Source organism: Onychostruthus taczanowskii, unplaced genomic scaffold (genome assembly GCF_017590055.1).
Source record: "Onychostruthus taczanowskii isolate IOZ18803 unplaced genomic scaffold, ASM1759005v1 scaffold96, whole genome shotgun sequence".
Taxonomy (NCBI): domain Eukaryota; kingdom Metazoa; phylum Chordata; class Aves; order Passeriformes; family Passeridae; genus Onychostruthus; species Onychostruthus taczanowskii.
Genome location: NW_024507657.1, coordinates 2148365 through 2165547, shown reverse-complemented (window position 1 = coordinate 2165547; position 17183 = coordinate 2148365). Strand labels below are relative to the sequence as shown.

Genomic DNA, 17183 nt, shown 5'->3' with positions numbered 1-17183 from the left:
CCTGGCAGAGTCTAGGCCAAAGCCCTACCCTGATGAGGTGGCTTTGGCTGCTCTCTCTGGCCCTCATTACTGCTGTTTTCTTATAACAACATGTTAGTTCTACCTCCTGGGAAAGCACTTGGCTCATGTTTGCTAGTAACTCAGGGCCTCAACCTCAGAGAACGCCTACTTTCAGCAGAGGATCCCTTCCCTGTGGCTCTCAATAGGACAGACAGTGCCACAATTTCTCTCCTCACAGCAATATAAAGATGTGGAAGTTGGACGTGGGGACACCAAGGAAGCAGAATTTATCCTTATTAGCTATATTTGCCAACAAAAATAATAGCAGCAAAGGACAAAGTGCTATAAACAAACACTCAATTTTGAAGATTCAAGGTATTTTCACAAACTCAGAACTACCTGATCCTGATGCTAATCTGCAAAAATCAGTATTTGTTTTGAAAACATCTATTTTTATTTTTATTTTTCAGTTATAGAAATGTAGCAAAACCATTAAAGTGTTTGGAAAAAAAACATGCTTCTCTTTTACTACCCTCACATTATACCATCAGACCACCTCATCTGTCTCTGCTGTGACTCTGCCTGTTGAGCCACTTCGAACACATCAACCAGTATGAGTGCATTACTAATTCATCCTGAATTCCGAGGATGCCGGAGCTCTCAGAGCGACAGGAAAGGTACCACACCTTGATATTTCTGAATTCTGTATGCCTTGGCCTCAGCAATACGTCTGTCCTCATCAGATTCACTCATTTTTACTGCCTCTTCCTCTGGACAACTTCAAAGATAAAAGACAAAGGTGGATAAAGCAAAAACTGCACATCACATATTCCTCTTCAATACAATGTTATGTTCACAATAAACAGAACACAACACCAGCACCTTTTGCAACAATCCAGAAGCATGCCATTTGTCTGCCTCTTTAAGAAGCAGCAAGTGGACATCAAGCAGACTGAAGGACTCCTTATTACTCTGGTAAGGCTGCACTGTGCAGCGAGAGTGGCTGGTGCACACCCACAGGCATGCTGTCCCAAGCATAAGCTTGGCCCCATCAGAAGCAATGTTTTCCCTACCATTCTTAATGAGCTGACACCAAGATAACAGGCATGTTATTATGATTTCCTCAAAATGGTTGTATGGACACCTGAAGGACCCTGGAAGGCAGCCAGTGCTAAAGGCATAGGTGAGGGAAGGCTGGTACAATGGTTGGTAAGGATGTCTAATGAGGAACAGAAAGGGTCTGATTCACTGGGAAACCAGGAGGAATATGGGAAGTACAGTAGGAGTGATGAAGAGGTTTTGGCACCTTGAGCTCAGAGGAAAACCCAAACTCACAGATGGACCCAGTACAATGCAGAACAAAGAACATGCTACCATGAATATCCAACCAACCTCCCATCTACTTTGGACTATCAGCATGAAAACCAAACTCCTTTTTCCCTACCTTTCCACTGCCTCTTGAATATGCCTCATCCAGTTGTTACGTTCTTCTTTGGAGCTGGTATGAATCTCATACATCTCAGGCCCCACAGATGAAGCACTGATCAGAAACAACCCCCTTTCTTCATTGGCTACTTCTCGTACTATGAGCTTCTGAAGGGAGATAACTGAAGGCTTCTGGTCCTGGAGGAAACAGTCAAAGTACATGCATAATAAATTACTTTCTTATAAAACACCACACTCTAGGAAGAACATGATTTTTCAATTCATTGGACTAACACTAGTCCTGGTATAGTCAGACTACTGAAAGTTTGAGTAATCAGACATCCTTTTAAACTATTCTTTAAAATATGTTACACTGTCAACTAACAAATCAAGCACTAGATATGTGCTAAAAAGAAAATCTCAGAGGCTCACTGACACTAAGACACAATATTCATATAATGTTTATATTTATATACTTTGGGAATTTCTTTCCATGACCTTTCATGTCTTTTATGTGTGTTTACTACTATATTTTCAGTAACAATTGTTCTTCTGTCTGTTTTATGGAACAAAAAAATTTAAATTTATATTAGACAACTGAAAGAGCCTGCATTACTTCCCACCTTCACAACCGTGAAAAGCACAACATTAAAGATATAATTCTGTTAATTTTATCCTTTTCCACAAAAAAACTTACTTTTGAGAAAAAATTAAATTTTCTATATACTGACATAAAATATCAGGATTTTAGAAAAAAAAAAAAAGTTATGGGGGAATGAGCTGGATAAGGACCTAATTTTTGAGAAATACACAAATTAATGTGCAACATATGTGTTAAAATATCTGACAATATACTCACAACAGCTGCAAAGATGTATTTTTGATCCTTTTCTTGTAAGAACAGTAGTACATCAGTTAGAAGCAGAGCTAAGGTGTCTTAAAATGAGAAATGGAAAATACTGGATTTTAATTAAGATTACTACAATCAGTGTTAAATTATTACTTTATCTTTATAAAGGGAGAAGCCCTGATGAAGAAATATGTCATAGAATCCTACAGTAAACTAAACAGGAAATATCTGAATTAGCCCATGGTCTCCACAAAGGACTTGCACATCCCTGCTTTGTATCTCCCAGGAAAGTGCACTACGCTGGAACATAGGCCCAGGGAAAGAAGAAATCCTTGCACCAATGGCAGTACAACTTCCCTAAGCCTGGCAAAGACTACCTCACATAACCCTGCTTTGTCTGTGCTGTAACACACACTCATAGCACAGTATTACACTGGTAAAAGCATTTCTAGAATAAAGATCAACAGACAGCTTTATAAAGTTGTAGAGCAAAAACTAGTAGGGTCTAAAGAAACCCTAACCCCTAAGACTTGATTACCACCAAAAATCAAAATCTGAGCTTGCATGTAAAAATTGTGCTCCGGCCAAGTGTGGCTTCAGAGTTTCTTTTCTACTATGGATGTCTCATTACCACTGAATTGTTAATAAGCTATTTTCAATGGCAAATACTGCAATCAATAAAAATGTACAGGTCAAAACATTATGTTATTAAATTAAATTTGAAACCAAAAAACTAGAAGGAGGGAATTAGAAGAAGAAATGCAGATGGTATTATACGTGAACTTGTGTTCTTATGCAGATTATTCACAAATTATGGCAGCTTCTGGAACTGGTCATCCAGAAATTAGTGGAACATTGGCAATACCATTACCACAGACATTCTTATTTGCAATATAGCACAAGAAAGTATTTTCACTCTTTAACCAGTCTTCAAATGTTATTTGCAAGCAAAGAGTTAAAAGACTTTACTGCTTAGATGAAATACCTTTGAATCGACCAGTCGCTGTCTTCCAATACACTAAACCTTCATGAAGAAGTATCCTCTCTTTCCTCATCAAGTCTTGCTTCCTAAAAACATGGCCATTTTTCAGCTTTGTATATGTTTTGTTCTCAGTTCTACAGAGAATTTCCAACAGCTTTTGCTTTTTCTCATATTCATTCACTTTCAAATCTACTGTTGCTATTATATCTTTAATTAGACGAAGGGCTTTGCACAAGTCTCTATGCTCTTCTGTTCCTTCTGTATGAAACAAAAAATAAACAACATGACACTAGTCAGAATGTTCAAGAGAAGATGTAATTCCTTGCTTTCTGGAAACAATCAGCATGATGCAAACCATAAATTTATGCATTTGTTAATTTAAGTTGAACCTTGCAACCATTCTACTAGAATTATTAGAGGTATATACCTTTGACTCACCTATTAAAAGATGACCTGTACCTCAGATTTATTCATTAGCCAAAACATGTTGGATAGTTTCTGAAATATTTATGAGGTGCCAACACTCAAAAAAAAAATTAGTGGCTAAGTAAATCATATAGTATATTATTTTTATGGCTAAACAAAAGTACCCTTGAAACAGGATTGCAAGTACAAAGGATTTGCATTGTATATGCAACTTTCTACAATGCTCATTTACTGCTCATTTAGGGGGCAATATCTGTAAGTTAATAGTAATTGTAAAAAGTTATACTAAGTTCCAGAGGGCACTCAAGCTTTGCCTGAAAAAACAGAGAGTGATTTACAAAATGTTTTTCTAGCCCTACTTAGAAAAGGCTCCTTCAGATTTAATTCCAAGGGTACACATATGTATCTGAGCTAGTTTCACATACTTTAGTCAAGGTCTTTTCCTAAAACAATTATGCTGTTCTGGACTTCTACGGCCTACCTGGCTGGAATATCAGAAATCTTCACAACCCACCCTTGACAAGACCTATATAGACCAGACAGCCCTGACCAGGTGACATTTGCCTGAACAGTAGGTATTTATGTTACTGTGGTTGTATCTCAACAGAGCAGTGATTTTAATCTTTTGTGATATTGTAGCTGTGTAAATTCCTTACGTTAAAAGTATGCTAGGATTTCAGACATGAAGCAACACTTTAGCTTTTATTTACCTTTTGAGTATTGCAATATCCTTTCAACCAGAACAGGGTATTTGGTGATTCGCTGGGTGACGAGCAAAATGCATTCAGGGATTCCTCGGCGTCGTGCCAACAGGTTGCTATTTCTCAGCTGCACAGATGTAAATATATACCTTAGGTAGTAAAGGCATATTAAACCACCAATTGACTAATAAGAAATATGATCTAAAAGCATTAGAGTAAGTTAAAACAAATGCTGGGTAATTGGAACCATCCCCAAGGAACAGTTGCTGTGCTGAGGGATGAGGCGCACTGTAACAGGAACACGTGTGTAATACACACTGGATGCCAAAGCATTCTAAAATTTGAAAGAAAACTGTGATTTATCAGCTCACTAGTTAAGGAGAAAAAACTTTTGCCATTTTTATTAGCCATTTAAAGTGAGTTACAGAATATAATTCTAACCTTAAATCTAAGTAATAGTTATGTACCTTTTCCTGAGCATTTTGTCAATAGTGCTTATGATTCCACATTAACTTACTTTAATAAAATTCTGGAACTTCTTGTTTTGTTGCAGCTCTTTGAAGAGATTAACAGCTTCTTTCTGATGGCTACAAAACTCTCCGTATATTTTCTCCATTTTAGTTGCATTTTCCTCTGAAAACTGAAGAAATTAATAAGTGAATTGTGCTCAGCATACCATCTGACAGGAAAGTGTGTACCTTTAACTAGTGAATTTTGTATGAATAGGGAACTTTTACATTACATGGTTTATCAAGTTCACTGAATTTCACTAACAAGGCCTGTCACTACAGAATGAAAATAGGCTAGCTGTTTTTAGGGGCAAGAAGATGAACACAGGCTGGAGAGAGCACAAGCAACCTCCACTGTACTCTTGCCAGTAACAGACAGAACATTATAATGGCATTTCCTTCACCTCTTTTCAAACACAACCCTCTGAGGTTCATTTACTTTTGTCTGATCTCCACATTTCTTCTAGACAAAGTAATATCTCAGCTCTTTATTTCAGTGGAGTGAAAAAAGACTGACAGAAGGAGAAAAGCTACACTTCCCTTTCACAAGGAAGTGAGATGTGAATGCCAAGCCATCAGTTAGCTATTCTTTGGCCACAGAAAACACCTTGCAATCACACCTTCCCTACTGAGCAGTATCCTAGGACAAAACTGGTCTGGGATGCCAGATTACTACAAGAAATTAACGGGTAGTTTCCTTTCCATCATCAGTTCTTCACATCTCTCCTCAGCTGACAAAGTAAATCCATTACTTCCATTTGTTGCAGTTCTTAGTATGACAGCAGCCTTCTACTGCAAACACGACCAAGTTCATCACTTCCTTTGTCACTCATACCACACAGGGAGAAATCCACCCCAAGTTCACCCCAGTTACCTGACAATAATGATATTTTTTTGCATTGCTATTTCATCCTTAAATAATCAGGAAGGACAGGCTTTGAATCTTTTTGATTCAAAAACCATAATTGTCTTCTTGCCCATAGAAGTTTTGGAGTTAAAAAATTGTTTAAATTTGAAACCCTGAGCACTTAAAGGGTTAAGAGAACTGATGCTTCTACCTGCTGCACAAGGATGTCTCCAATTCTGCTGATGACAAAATTACGCTCACTCCCTGCCATGCATGATTCCTGACGCCTGTCCTTCATTCTGCAGAAGAATTGCCTGTGCACCTCCAGTAGCTCATCTAAGCAGGGGAATATTCTGTCCACCATGGTGTGGTCAAGCTGCAGTTCTTCCTTCATCCCTTTCCTGAATACTTCAGACATAATGAACAGGGTATGGATGTGATGTACTTCTGTTTGCATCAGCTCTGTGGTATAAAAGAAAAAAAGGATAGTGTAGTAATCACCTGAATATTCTGCACACCTTATAAGGCAGATTTTAGTCTATCAAATTCACAGTCATAATTCCTTTTTCGGTGTGAGCCTCAAGCTTAATTGATTATGTCAGTCAGAAGACTTAATTTATCTGGCTCTGACACAATTCTCTCTGTATCTCACTGAACAAGCAGTGGTTGTAACAGCTTGAGCTGAGGATTGGATGAGGCCCCTTCCAATTTCAACTATTCTGTGAACAGGCTAGGTATGTCTCTGGTAGCCACTACTATCAATTTCCTTAATTTAGAAGATACTGTACTTCGTGATAAAAATGTTCCTTGAACCTTCTTGTTGTTTTGAGTTGAAGCATTCATTCTTCTGGCCATAAACCATGCAGGTTACCTCTCTATTTGCTACATCAAATTGCATTTAAACCTACACACAGCTTTGAAATACTGACCAAATATGACATCCTGCCGCTTGACGACATCCTTTTCTTGCTTGCTACAGAACATTGGATCCACAACAAGACTCCAGGAGTCTGCCTCAAATTCTTCTGCATCTGTGCAGAGATCAGTCCACTGAGACAAATCCACATCATCTATGACAAAATTTGTATTTCTTTAACACCACATATATAAAGAGTAAGGGAAGTCCCTTGGTACATGCAGATCTATTCATATAGTAAGGGGAACACATCACAGAGATGAACTATAGGTAAGACTTCTGCAAACGCTGGCACTGTCTTTACTACAGTAAAGTTTGCGAGATATGAATATCATTACCAGTGTTGAATTTCTTTTGTGACAGAAGGGGAGGAGAATAGATGAAAAACACTCTTCTTTCCTCAAATTAAATCCTTTTTATAACTCTTTGCTTGAAGAAACCTTTTAAAATTTAAAAATAAAATTCAGTATTTCCAATAGCACATGTCCAGTGAGCGGTATGTGCACCATCTTATGTGGGTGAAAGCCCTTCAGCTTTCAAATTCAGTCTCTCACACCTAGCTACAGAAAAATCTATTTCTATTTGCTTCACAAGGCTATGCAGCTATTGTAAGAGCACCAGTAGGAGTTAAGAACTTGGGCTACTGAGGAAATACAAGTGTTGCAGGTTTACAATTTGCAGTGGACATGGTCAACAGAGTCGACTGGATGAGCGCAAAAGAAAAGTGTATTACTGTTCTGTTTCTGCAAGGATGCCAGTACATTTATCCCTGTTACTTTAAAATGGTAATAACGTACTAAAATATTCCAAAAGTTATAAAATAGTTACAAGGAAGAAAGGAAAAGTTCTCTTTTAAGACTAACGTGTTAAATTTCATCATTTTAAAGAGAGATGCAACTGTAATTATCAAAAACAAGTGCTCTTCTTTGAGAAGATGAAGTGTCTTCCTAAATCAGCTAAGGAGTTTTTCTGGTTTTCACTTTCCAATTCTAGCTATAAGATGCAACATCGTGCAGTATTCTCACCTTCCATCATAAAAGCATCCACTGAAGAAAAGGTCCCTAATGCTTGTAACATCTCTTCAGACTGTGACTTGGACTTCCAGATGCTAGTCTCAGAGTCTTGTCCAGAAAATTGTGTAGCTCTTCTGGAGCAGAAATTAAAAAAAAAAAAAAAAAAATCCACCAAACATTTATTTCATGGTTTAAATCTTTCTAGAAATCCTAAAGGATGTATTTAGCATGGTCCATCCGCAACTGCCCCTCTACCTTTCCAAACTGGCACTGGGGAGACTTTTGGACAAGAGGTAGGGCTGTTGTGAGGTTTCCTTCTTTCCAGGAGACAGTCCAATAGGCACAGAGAAAGAAGGATGCACTGAGGACAGCACCATCTGTGAAATGTCTCCAGGCAGGGAATCTGTGAGGTGAAGCACAATACAACATTTTGACAAACAATGAGTTTATCATTGTTTGACAGAGTATGTCATCAACAGCACACTTATACTGAGAAATGATATCTGGTGTTCGTATTGACCCACATCAGGCATCAAGATTGCCTACTTCCCAGGGTACATGACCACAATGCTCTCTCACAGGATATAAAAAAAGCCTGCAGGCAATGCGGAATAGCCTCAGCGTGGCTATAATTTGATAAGGAAATAATCTCAAATCATACATGCTCTATAGGTGTGCAAATACTTGTGCACAAGATAAATGACATAGACAGAACTAACTACATTTTTTTTTTGTTTTCACTGAAAATATAGTAAATTCACACTCATTTTAGTAGAAGATTAGTTAATTTGACAGTCATCTCTCAAAAAAAATCCATTCATTAGAAACACATACCCTTTCTTACAGGTACTGAAACAAAACTTAAAAACAGAGAAATTACATGGGAAAGTTCATGCTGTCAGTCCCATGATTTTTAATCAAGGCCTACCTTAGAAATGCTAGGTTTATACCTAACTTACTTGTTACACCAACTTGGAGCTTGTTTTTATTATGGTATTTCTCCTGGGATTTCTGAAAAAAGAATTTTTTGAAATCACATAGCTGATAATATACTTAACAGTCAAGTCAGTAACTCATTCACATATACCATCACACGAAGGGCTAAAAGAAAGAGGTCCTAAATTATGGTACTAATTCCTTCCAATAACTAATTTTATTAGTTATTGGCAGATAATTATATTCAAAGTAGAATATTATTTGTACTACGATACGAAACTATTTCTTCTAAGCAGAGTGAGTTACAACATTCACCTTTCTCTATATGAGTATTGCCTGCAAAGGCTGCACAAAAAGTGTACAATCAGGGCTTTATTCTCAAATAAGATCAAAGCATTTGTGGTAGTACACTATCTGAAGCATGGGTACCAATGGCAGAACCACTCCCCCTTCCAAAGTGGAATTTTGCAAAATCTGTACCAAAAGCAGGCTGTACTTGGGCATGTACTTCACTTCAGGTGGGTCAGTGAACATTTCCTGCACTGCATTCTTGCTTTGAGGGCTCTCGTGTCCTCTTGCAAGTAACCCACCATTCCCCAGGAATGAAAGCTGTCAGTTCAGCAGTCTTAATGCCTAAAGTTTCCCAGAAATTAGTGCAAGACCATGATGTGAAAATTATAAACGAAATTAAACCCACTTGATTTATGTACAGTTTAAGGCTTGTGTATGCTAAAGAATCAGTATGGAATCATGCTCTCCTTGAAAGACACCATGATGCAAAACACAGCTACACCAGAAAGACACGCTCCACAAATGTGAAAAATGACCTGCATCATTGTGGCACATTTTTCTTCAAGTCTCATTTTATTTCTTGAGGACGGTAGCCTCATACATCTGGTTTTCAAGATTAAGCCTTTGTGAAGATAACCTCTCCATGCATGCATTCCTTCTTAACCGTTATGGTAGTATCCACCTGCTCTAGTGCTGGTTTTGCCCTGCTCAGAAGTGTTATATATATTATGGTAACTCGTGCTGGTAGAGAATATACATATAAATGCAAGAAATATGTCTAAGATATAAAAACCTCAAAGTCACACTAGCAGGGGAAAAAGGGAGTTGCTTCACAGGGTGATGAAATTGCAGCTGGCAGCTGAGGAGGAGGGGTGTCATTAACATTCGAAGTGAACCTAGCCCATGAGATGGTTCTCACTGGTATGAACAGGAGAATGCCCAGCGATGATGGCCCATGAAGGTTTTCATCTTAGATAAACGGGGCCATCAGGGACATACATATGAATGTGGGATTCCAGGAACCGAAGAATGGACACATATCGGTTCTCGGTTCTCGACAGGGTTTCGTCCAGCACAGGACAGAGAATGGAAGCAACATGAATATGGAGAACCCAAAAAGGAGACAAAGAGACTCCTGAGCGGGCTAGAAAAAGCATATAAGAACGGGCTCTGGCAAGTAGCATTGTGAGGGATTCAGTGCCATAGAGGCCGAATCTGTGTTCTTCCAGCTTTGATCCCGGGGTCGGTGCTGTTCCTTGATTGTTGGCTGTCGGGACTGTGTATCGGTCTTGAAATAAATTCTATTTTTATTTTTATTAAATTGGCTGGATCAATTTTTACCTATAACAGAAGCATCTGAACACTGGGAGTAATTGCCTAGGCAGGCAGCTGCAGAGTCTCCTGCTCCAGAGGTTTCCCAGAATGGGTGAAAAAAACATCTGCCCAAATTGTTACCTAGAACAAACATCTGCCCAAATTGTTACCTAGAAGTGAGCCAGCCCAAGGGTGAGGAGGTAGATAAGGTCACCTGCCAGAGCCCCTTCCATCTCTGCTTTCCATTATTCCAAACATATGGAATCCTCCCAGTACACAAGGGTTCTTTCTCTCTGAGGTTTTGAGAAGCCTTTCTTTTCAATCTGTTCTGTAACCCTCCAGGCACACCATTTCACAGTCTGAGCTTGCAACCCTTCAAAAACATAAATACTTCTTGAAACTTGTTTTTGATCCCCTTCTAAAAATTGTTATTCAATTAATTAATTGTTGTTCAGTTATTCAAGAGTGTTAGCTCTGTTGCTCACATTAGCCATTCTGACACCCTCGCAGCCCCTCGCACACAGACACTGAGTCTGGGCAGCCTGTGTGTATTTTCTTTTTAAATTCATTGTTTCCAGCCCCTTGGAAAGCAAGTATCCTCTAGGAAGATCAGTGTAGGAGGTTACCTTGGTGCACACAGGAGCACACTCCTTGCAGCTTTTATGCACAGTCACGCTGCAATCTGAAAGAGAAGGTATGTTTCAAAGCCTGGCACCAAGCAGGGTCCCAGTCTGCAGAAAATGTACTCTGAGGCTTCAGTTTTCCCTCTTTCAGGTGTGATCCTTGGGATTCTTTGATTACAGATACAGGCTAGAAGGGAGTTTCTGCCTAATGTGCAAGGGCTAGGAGATCAGCGATTCTTTCTGAATGTGTTACCTGCTGTACTTCTTCCCTCTCCCTTTTCAACCTCAGCTCATTACATAAAACAGGTACATCCAAATGATGACAAGGTTTCAAACAGCACACTGAACTAGGATGTCAGAAGAGTATTCAGAGCACTTTAAATCCAGAAGTAAAAGCCAGCAGCTACTTACAAGAACACTGCAGTGATTCCTTTCCTAGGAGGGCCTTTTCACAGACCATGCATGGGATAACTCCTGGGAAAGTCCCATTTGTAAAATTGTGCCTGGTTGGTTTCTCCTTATCTTTAGTATCTTTATTTTTTTTCTTCATCCCCAAAAGCAGATGTAGGAAAATAAATAAATAAATAAATAAATAAATAAAGTTATTCCATCTTAAAAACAATAAAACATTCCCTTACAAAACCAAATTATTCTAGAATGTTTAATCCCTGTACTGTAAGACCTGCAACAGCATACTGTACTCTTCCACCCAATATTGCCGAAGGCCTAAAATCATATAGGCATTCTTTTTACTGGCAGCTAGGCCTGAAAGTATTATCAAGGAAGACTGGCAGAAATACATTTAGAAATCTAAAAAAAGGGGAGGGACAGGAAACAAAATTTTAGAAGTGTTGTTCATTCACTGTACACACTGTATATATCCTCTACATGTGTACATCTCATGCCTCTGCAGATAGAGGTGCAATTATGCAAATTTAGAAAAGTTATCCTTAGATCTTAGAAGACATTAGAAACATCCTATTTTAATGAGTAGTAAAAAATTTAATAAATTCTGCCTATTTTTCCAGTACCCTTGTTGGCATAACTACACATATAGCTTATAGTTACTGACTCTCATACTTTAAGAGACAGAAGACAGAAGCTGCACAACCAGACATACATGTTCACAATGTCATGGTCAGTTCTGACACTCTTGAAGGTGCTGCCTCAGACAAACACCTTCACATCCATGTAGTTAGGATGTCCTGGGGCACAGGAGGGCATACTAGGGAGCCTGCAAACTGTCAAAAGGCCACCCAGAAAGAGCCTGTAGGCCAAGCCTGTCTTTCAAGCTGCTAACTGATGCCGTTAATCTAAAATTAAGGTGTCTTACAATTAAACTACAATGTTGTAATCTATCTTCTGTAGTAGATCTGTTTGACTGTGCAGGCCTCAGTTCTCAAACTCTTAACACTATGACGTCTTTACTTATGCAAGAATTCCCATTAACATCAAATAAGGCAAATTCAACTAATTACATCCTTATGTAGAAGTTTACATACTCAATTACTTTTTCAGAGCAATTCCAAGAACAGGCCCATCTCTCTTAAATTTATTGAACAAAGAAAATATTTCTTAAATGTAATTCATACATTTAAATATTGGCTAAATCGCCAAACAGAATTACTAATGACATCAAAGGAAAGCTGGTTTTTAATACAAAGGCCGTTTCAGGGTAACTTGCACATGTTTAAAATTTAAAAAAAAGAAAAGTGAAAAGAGTCTTCCTACAACTTTTGTGGTTTTGTGATAAACAATTTATCTTTACATGAAAAATTGTCTTCCATCTATAATTCATTTAATTACAGTGACATAATCATACATAATAATATGGACATAAATCCCAAATTACCTTGCCTTTATTCCGTGTGCTGGTCATCCTGTTCATCAGAAGGCTGAAAGTCCGACTCACTTTATATTTTTCAGACTCATTTTTTGAGGGTACAACATACTTATTCCATCCCTCTTCCTGAATCCTAAAACAGAAACCAGTGAAAAAAGTTCCTCATTTCAGTGGCAACACTCCTTTAATTAACATATAGCAGAATCTGGATAGTGCTTGTTTCACCTAACATTTACAATTACATGCTTTGTTGTGGGTTTAACACATTATGAAAAAGATTGCTATCCCTGCACAAAAAGAAGAAACACATGCCAAAAAGCACTTTGCATGTGCAATGTGTAACAAGCTTGCCTGGATTACAGTTAGTATCAAAACTCCCCTGCTTTTACTGCAGTGGTTTGTACATTCCTACAGTGGACAGGAGCCCCAGCAGCAGGTAGAAGCCCATCCCTACTTTGCACATCCCAGCAAATCCCCGCTGCAGGATGTGTGTGGTGAGAGCTGGGTTGAGCTTGGCACACAGTTTAGCATGAGTTCACATAAGCCTGGCGTCTCTACGCCACTGCTCAAAGCCCACGTGGAAGGTCTCTTCCCCGCACGGCTCCCTAGATGGCATTCTTGCACAGACCTGCTCCCGGCTCTCCGTGACACACACCCTACCTTTGCTCCCGGGACTGCTCGGGAAGGCTGCACGCTGGCTCTGCAAGACACAAACAGCCACAGGCACTCAGACTGCAAGGTTTGAAACTCACGACCTCCACCAAGCCATAAGCCTACCATTAACTGTTTGCAATGTCATTTGAAAATTAGGAAGGAAAAAACATATATTCATTAGAAACAGCTTCTTCTAGGTTAAGACCACTTCCTACTAAGCTTTTAGTTGACAGGTTCTGACAGAACTGAGAAGGGCACCACTGAATGCCAGTCTCTGCAAACAGTCTGTTTTTAAGAATAGCAAAAAAATATTTATTTTGTTTTTCTTAACAACATAGACTTGAATGACTCTCCCTTCATTTTGCTTCTTATATAATTTGCTATAAAATATCTTAATGGCATTCTTCTAACATTTGCAGTTACACATCTTATGCAGCTTTATAAAAAAAAATTAAATCCTTCTACACAAAGAGGAATACTACTGCCTAGGATGTTTAATGTGCTACAAATTTGTATCTTCTACAATTCTATGATCCTATAAACAGATGATTCCAGGAGATACTTTTCACAAGCTCTCTAAAAAGCAAAATAAAATATAAACAACTCAACTGGGTTGTTTTGGAAGAAAATAAGCCCAAAACTGTAGAGAACACTACCGTTTTCAAATTAAAAGCCACTTCCCCTTTGCAGACATTTTCAGCAAAGCTGCCACAGGTATGATTCAGAAAGATAAGTGCTTGCCTAAGTCAAAGCACCAGACTATGCTTTCTTTGAAGTTAGATACAGGCTTAAACACACTTTGCTGAATCCCCATCTCTTCAGACAAATGGAGACATCAGGTTAGCAAGACCTAGAATATTTACCAAAGAGGCAGCAGAACAAAAAGGGCATTTCAGTTAGTTGTCAGGCATAGCCTGTGCCACAGAATGCTTCTGTAAGAAACCAACAACATGTATCCATGGGAGATGAAGACAGTCTCATGCAAAACAGCACCATGGAGCTGAGACACTGACTTAGAGAGTGTAAAGGCCTGGAGGAGGAACCACTGTGCATGAGCACACCATCTACAGAGCAGGCACAAATCCTTTACTGTTAAAGCCTATTAATACCCTTTCAAATAAAGGCAGGTAATATGGTTCAAACCTGAGCATATTTTAAAGTTTCCACGAGAAAAGGATGGTGTTTTACCTCTTTTTTTCTCATATTTTGTGCTGAAAAAAAACCATCCTGTTGTCATTCTGAATTCATCTGCTTTGACTTAGATTATTTTGCAATGTGCAAGGGCGAATGCACCTCCTTCTTGCATAGCTAAACCCTAAGCAAGATGTCCAAAGTGTTGGTAGCTAGGCAGAGGTGAAGGGGGAGGTCTTCCATGTACAGACTCCTCCACAGGCCCAGACATAATCCTGCTACAGTCCACAGAGATCAGGATGAACTATTTGAGCCAGTTTCTTGGACCAGGCTCCTGGGCTTGCCCCATACCCACATAAAACTGCTCAAAGTGAGCACAGGTGTGCCTGCCTCACACAATAATCACCACTGCCAGCTGCCAAACACTGTGTTCAATGCTCTCTTCCTTGCAAAATGCTGGCAAAAAGAGGCACAATGCAGGAGGTGCTGGTGGAAGGAAGTCCCAGCAGGAAGCTCAGCAGACCACCACCCTCCCTCCCAGCATTACACCACATCTGTGGTGCAGGTGTAGAGCACCCTGCTTCTAAAGTCTGGACAAGAATGGATTTTCACCTTCTCCCAAGACATGTCAAGGTCCAACAATGACTGTCCCAGAAGGAAGGGGAGAAAGAATGAAAAGGAAACAGACCCAAGCCCATACCAAGTCAGGGCAAGTAATGGTGTCTGGGTGAAACTTTAGGGGCTGTGACACCAACAAAGTCCCTTAGCTGCAATGTCAAAGGAATTCTGTTTTAAGTATGACACAGGGCTTTACTATTCTGCTAGCTTTCAATTTTGTGACATGCTCCTTGCTTTTTCTTCTGCCTTGTTTTTTTCAAAGACTTCTCACCTAAAGTGTTGAATATAAATGCTTACAAATACTTTAGGAGATGGAGGAAAATACAACACATATGCATGCTGCAGGCTGCAATACTTACTCCTCCTTACAAGATGACATGGAATCATACAGTGAATTTGAGTAACATCAAAGAAGTTATTTGCTGCAGTGCTTAATTCAGTTTCTTAGGAAAAAAGAAGCCTGCAGACATTGTATCTCTTAGCCTTACAACGGTCTTTGAAGTTGTTAAATGCTTTCAAAGTTAATGATAACATTTTCAGACTTTCTGTATGTTTCATTCACATTGAATGTCAAAGAATCAGAGTGGTTAGGGTTGGAAAGGATCTCAAACATCATTGGAGTACTGAGGGAGCTGGCAGAAGAGCTTGCCAAGCCACTCTGCATCACTTATCAGTTCTAGTTAACCAGGGACACCCCAGATAACTGGAGATTTACAAGTGTGGTGCCCACCTACAAGAAAGGTCAGAAGGAGGATCGGGGGAACTACGACCTGTCTGCCACACCTTGGTGACCTCAGTGCTGGGGAAGGTTATGGAACAGAGTATATTGAGTGTGATGACTGGAACATACAGGACGGCCAGAGCATCAGACCCAGCCAGCATTTCCTGAAGAAGCTGGCAGTTCATGGCTTGGACAGGTGCACTCCACTGGATAAAAAACTGTCTCAATGGCTGGGTCCAGAAAGTGGTGGTGAACAGACTTATATCCAGTTTGAGTCTGTCAGCAACACTGTTCCTTAGAGGGCAGCACTGAGGCTAATCGTGTTTAATACCTTAAACACTGATCTGGGTGAGGACATCGAGTGCACCCTCAGTCAGCTCACAGATGTCACAAGCTGGGTGGGAGTGCTGATCTGCTGGAGGGCAGGAAGGCTCTGCAGAGGGATCTGGACAGGCTGGATCATGGCTGAGGCCAATGGTGTGAGGTCCAACAAGGCCCAGTGCTGGGTCCTGCCCTTGGGTCACAACAACCCCAGGCAGCTCCACAGGCTGGGGCAGAGGGGCTGGAAAGGAGCTGGGGGTGCTGCTGACAGCGGCTGAACATGAGCTAGAGAGTGCCCAGGTGGCCAAGAAGGCCAATGGCATCCTGGCCTGGAGCAGCAATGGTGTGGCCAGCAGGAGCAGGGCAGGGATTGTCCCCTGTACTCAGAATGGGTGAGGCCACACCTCAAATCCTGTACTGAGTTTTAGGCCCCTCACTCCAAGGACACTGAAGTGCTTGAGCATGTCCAGAGAAGGCCAACAGAGCTGGTGAAGGGTCTAGGAAGTAAGTCCTATGAGGAGCAGCTGAGGCAGCTGGGGCTGTTCAGCCTGGAGAAAAGGAGGCTCAGAGATGACCTTCTCACTCTCTACAACTGCCTGAAAGGAGTGTGCAGCCAGCTGGGGGTCAGCCTGTTCTCCAAGTCAACAAGTGACAGCACAAGAGAACTGCTCAAACTGCTCAAACTGCTCCAAGTGAGGTTCAGGTTGGACATCAGAAAGAATATCTCATTGAATGGGTAGACACTGGAGTAATTTCCAACCTTAATTACATTATTCTAACTAATTCCAACCCCTCTGCTACAGGCAGAGATGCCACGCCTTAGACGAGGTGGCTCAAAGCCCCATTCAACCTGGCCTTGAACATTTCCAATGATACAGCATCCCAAACTTTTCCAGGTGTCCAATCCATTTTGTTCATTGTGGCTCACATGTCCTGTCTCTTGCCCTGGACTAGTGAAAAACTGAAGGTATATTGGAGTGATAAACAAGCTGGAAGTATAGCAATGGATAGGCTTACTGATACAGAGGTGAAACGAAATGCAGGTGCTTTTTAACTGATGTG

At 40.1% G+C, this 17183-nt stretch overlaps 1 protein-coding gene across 16 annotated transcripts in view; it reads right to left on the bottom strand.

Annotated features, from left to right (window-relative positions):
- The window catches only part of ARHGEF28 (Rho guanine nucleotide exchange factor 28), a 118910-nt gene that overhangs the window by 30511 nt on the left and 71216 nt on the right, over positions 1–17183 (bottom strand). For 15 of the 16 annotated variants that reach the window (XM_041426933.1, XM_041426938.1, XM_041426929.1 and 12 more), the window contains 15 exons: positions 13337–13376; positions 12686–12809; positions 11245–11377; positions 10837–10892; positions 8629–8680; positions 7925–8072; positions 7682–7803; positions 6670–6810; positions 5952–6202; positions 4902–5024; positions 4394–4511; positions 3261–3515; positions 2285–2361; positions 1445–1623; positions 687–778 (listed from right to left, as the gene is read on the bottom strand). In XM_041426933.1, the coding sequence (XP_041282867.1) occupies positions 687–778; positions 1445–1623; positions 2285–2361; positions 3261–3515; positions 4394–4511; positions 4902–5024; positions 5952–6202; positions 6670–6810; positions 7682–7803; positions 7925–8072; positions 8629–8680; positions 10837–10892; positions 11245–11377; positions 12686–12809; positions 13337–13376 (1911 nt within the window). The remainder of the gene's footprint in view (positions 1–686; positions 779–1444; positions 1624–2284; positions 2362–3260; positions 3516–4393; positions 4512–4901; positions 5025–5951; positions 6203–6669; positions 6811–7681; positions 7804–7924; positions 8073–8628; positions 8681–10836; positions 10893–11244; positions 11378–12685; positions 12810–13336; positions 13377–17183) is intronic. The other variant, XM_041426927.1, reaches the window with a different exon arrangement.